Here is a 2,651-nt window from a genome sequence, read left to right on the forward strand (position 1 = left end):
GTATCTAGTTTCCTATTCTAACCGCAGTACTTTGTAGTGCGAGTGCACTACACATACACTCTCTACACCGACGCTTCAGGCTATGCAATAGGGGCAGTATTAGAGCAAGAAGGCAAACCAGTGGGGTTCCTCAGCCAGGTCATGAACGCAACACAGCAGAAGTACTCCATTTACGATCAGGAGTCATTAGCGCTCATTTCCGCCTCAGATAAGTGGCGTCATCTACTCCGAGGAGCCAAGGTTACGGCCTACACAGACCACCAGGCCCTGACGTACCTGCAGCGGATCAACGCACAAAAACCCTTACGCCAGCGTACAGCGCGATGGTTGGACTTCTTAGCGGATTTTACCGATCTAACGATATCTTACCTGCAAGGTGCGCACAACAAGATCGCTGATGCACTATCCAGACACCCACAGCATCAACCAGCAGTCTCGACTCCGACTCGAACGTTTCTAGCTCCTCTTACCGAATCCAAGCAGGCAAATTCGTCGACGCCTCGTCGATATTCTACTCGCTCCTCGTCTGGGAACGCGCCCAGCATCGACTTCCGCGCAATCGCAGGGCTCCGCTCCTATCGCACAGGGTCAAAGCCGACATCGCCTGCTTCACCTGACCCGGTCGTCACGCCTCCAGTCGGGTCATCGGATGGACCAGTGCCAACGCGGCAATCTTCGCTCCCTCCTGAGTCCAGCGATTCCCACTCTTCCGTAGCTCCCTCTTCTGCGTGATCCTCCGATCCGATTACCTCAGTCGCGGCCGCAGAACTAGCCTCGGAATCGTCTTCAGCGACGGAATTCCTGACGCCGCAACGTTGGGAAGACGGCTATCTACGCTGTTCTCACTCCCGCGACATCGTCCTCGCAGCAGACCGCCACAACGAAGCAGAGTTTCTCCATCAGCTACAGGGCCGCAGATATCGTCTCAAGTTTTGCCGACCCTACCTATACGTTTGCATACATGGGCTCTGGCGTATTTGCCCTCCTACTTTGCCGGAATTCCTCTCGCATCTTCTCTACCGCCATCACGACCACGTTACGGCCGGACATCGTGGCGAACGCAAAACGTTTCTGTCCCTCAGTAAGCTATATTACTGGCCGAGAATGCGAGCATATACAACTGCGTATGTTGCGTCTTGCGTGCAGTGTCGTGCATCTAATGTGCTCTCGCAGCGGCAAGCGGGCCTCCTTCAACCTCTTCTCGTCCTCTCCCGACGCTGGAGCCATGTTAGCCTGGATTTCATAACAGACCTGCCCCTCACTCCCCGCGGACACGATTGCATCCTTGTTATCGTCGACTCTTTAAGCAAGATGGCGCACTTCATCCCTACAAAGACGACAGCAACCACAGCGGATACCATAGAACTCCTCGCTGATAGATTGATTAGATACCACGGATTTCCAGACGTTTTGATATCCGATCGGGATCCCCGCTTTCAATCGCACCTTTGGCAGCAGCTATATCAGCGTTTCCACATTAAGAGAGCTATGTCTTCCCCTTACCACCCGCAATCAGATGGAAAAACGGGGCGAGTTAACCGCACACTGGAGCAAATGCTCCGAACCTACATTCAAACGGATGAACGAGAGTGGGAACGGCTGTTACCTGCGCTAGAGCTCGCCTATAATACTACTAGCCATTCGTCAACGGGGCTTAGCCCCTTCGAGACTATGATCGGCCAAAACCCGGTCACAGCGGCAGATCTGGATACTGTGGGCAATCGTGCGCCTACCCTCATCCCGCCAATGACGAAATTATTTCAGCAGTTATGCGTTAGGGCTCAAAGCCATATCCTCAAAGCAAAGTGGCAGCAAAAACGTTACGCCGATGCTCACCGCCGCGATGTCCAATACAATCCAGGATATCAGATTTGGATCAGCAGCCGCCATCTTCCAGGCCTCAACCAATGCCCCAAGCTTGAGCCCCGGTTCCGTGGACCCTTCACAATACTAGAACGCATTGGACAGGTAGCTTACCGCATCGCGCTCCCTTCTACTTATTCATGTCATAATCTCTTTCATGTGTCTCAGCTCGTTCCTGACCGCCCCCGCGAACCGCAGATGCAGTCCAAGGAAGCCGCCGTTGGATGGCTCCCAATAACGGGCCCGGATGGCACTCCTACTGACACCTATGAAGTGGAGTACATTCTCAACCAACGCGGCTCGGGACAAGATATCCAGTACCTCGTTAAGTGGCGCGGCGCTACCGAGGACCGCGCAACCTGGGAGCCGGCTGCCAATCTCACCAACTGTCCCACCATTCTTCGGGCGTGGCGCCGTTATTTCAAGCGTGCGAGGGACAACCAGCGAAGACCCCAGGATGTCGCATCGAGCTCTGCGCACACTACTGTAGCAGGGCCCTCTTCGCAGCCGCTTTTCTCGCGAGGGGGGGAAGGAGTGGCGCGGCGCCCTCCTGCAGCCTCACCACTCAGGGCACAAGACAGCACAAAGGAGCCGGAGAGAAATATATCGTCGGGAAGTACTGTAGACTCGCAGGCGGGTCCCGAAAGGTGTACCAGTTGAGAATTAGAAGAAGAAGTCGTGATACTGGGAGGTAAAGGAAGCAAGCGGAGAAGGGAATTGTAACATGAGTTAGCGCATAGTTAGCTCAGGAGCCTATCGACGGCTTTGGCATGCTGCGCGTAAGCGCC

The 2,651-nt window shown here is 54.7% G+C and overlaps 2 protein-coding genes across 2 annotated transcripts; one reads left to right on the forward strand and one right to left on the reverse strand.

The window, feature by feature from the left end:
• Positions 1-222: 222 nt before the first annotated feature.
• Positions 223-1,050, reverse strand: EMH_0033260 (uncharacterized protein; the record flags this gene model as incomplete). The annotated part of the gene is made up of 4 exons (XM_013494727.1): positions 223-276; positions 471-526; positions 614-801; positions 962-1,050. The coding sequence occupies 4 exons, from the start codon at positions 1,048-1,050 to the stop codon at positions 223-225; spliced, it is 387 nt and encodes a 128-aa protein (XP_013350181.1).
• A 261-nt stretch (positions 1,051-1,311) lies between these two features.
• Positions 1,312-2,523, forward strand: EMH_0033270 (uncharacterized protein; the record flags this gene model as incomplete). Its single annotated transcript, XM_013494728.1, has 1 exon — positions 1,312-2,523. The coding sequence occupies one exon, from the start codon at positions 1,312-1,314 to the stop codon at positions 2,521-2,523; it is 1,212 nt and encodes a 403-aa protein (XP_013350182.1).
• Between the last annotated feature and the right edge of the window lie 128 nt (positions 2,524-2,651).

The sequence above is a fragment of the Eimeria mitis genome, genomic scaffold (genome assembly GCF_000499745.2).
Source record: "Eimeria mitis Houghton genomic scaffold, Emh_scaff1263, whole genome shotgun sequence".
Classification (NCBI taxonomy): Eukaryota; Apicomplexa; class Conoidasida; order Eucoccidiorida; family Eimeriidae; genus Eimeria; species Eimeria mitis.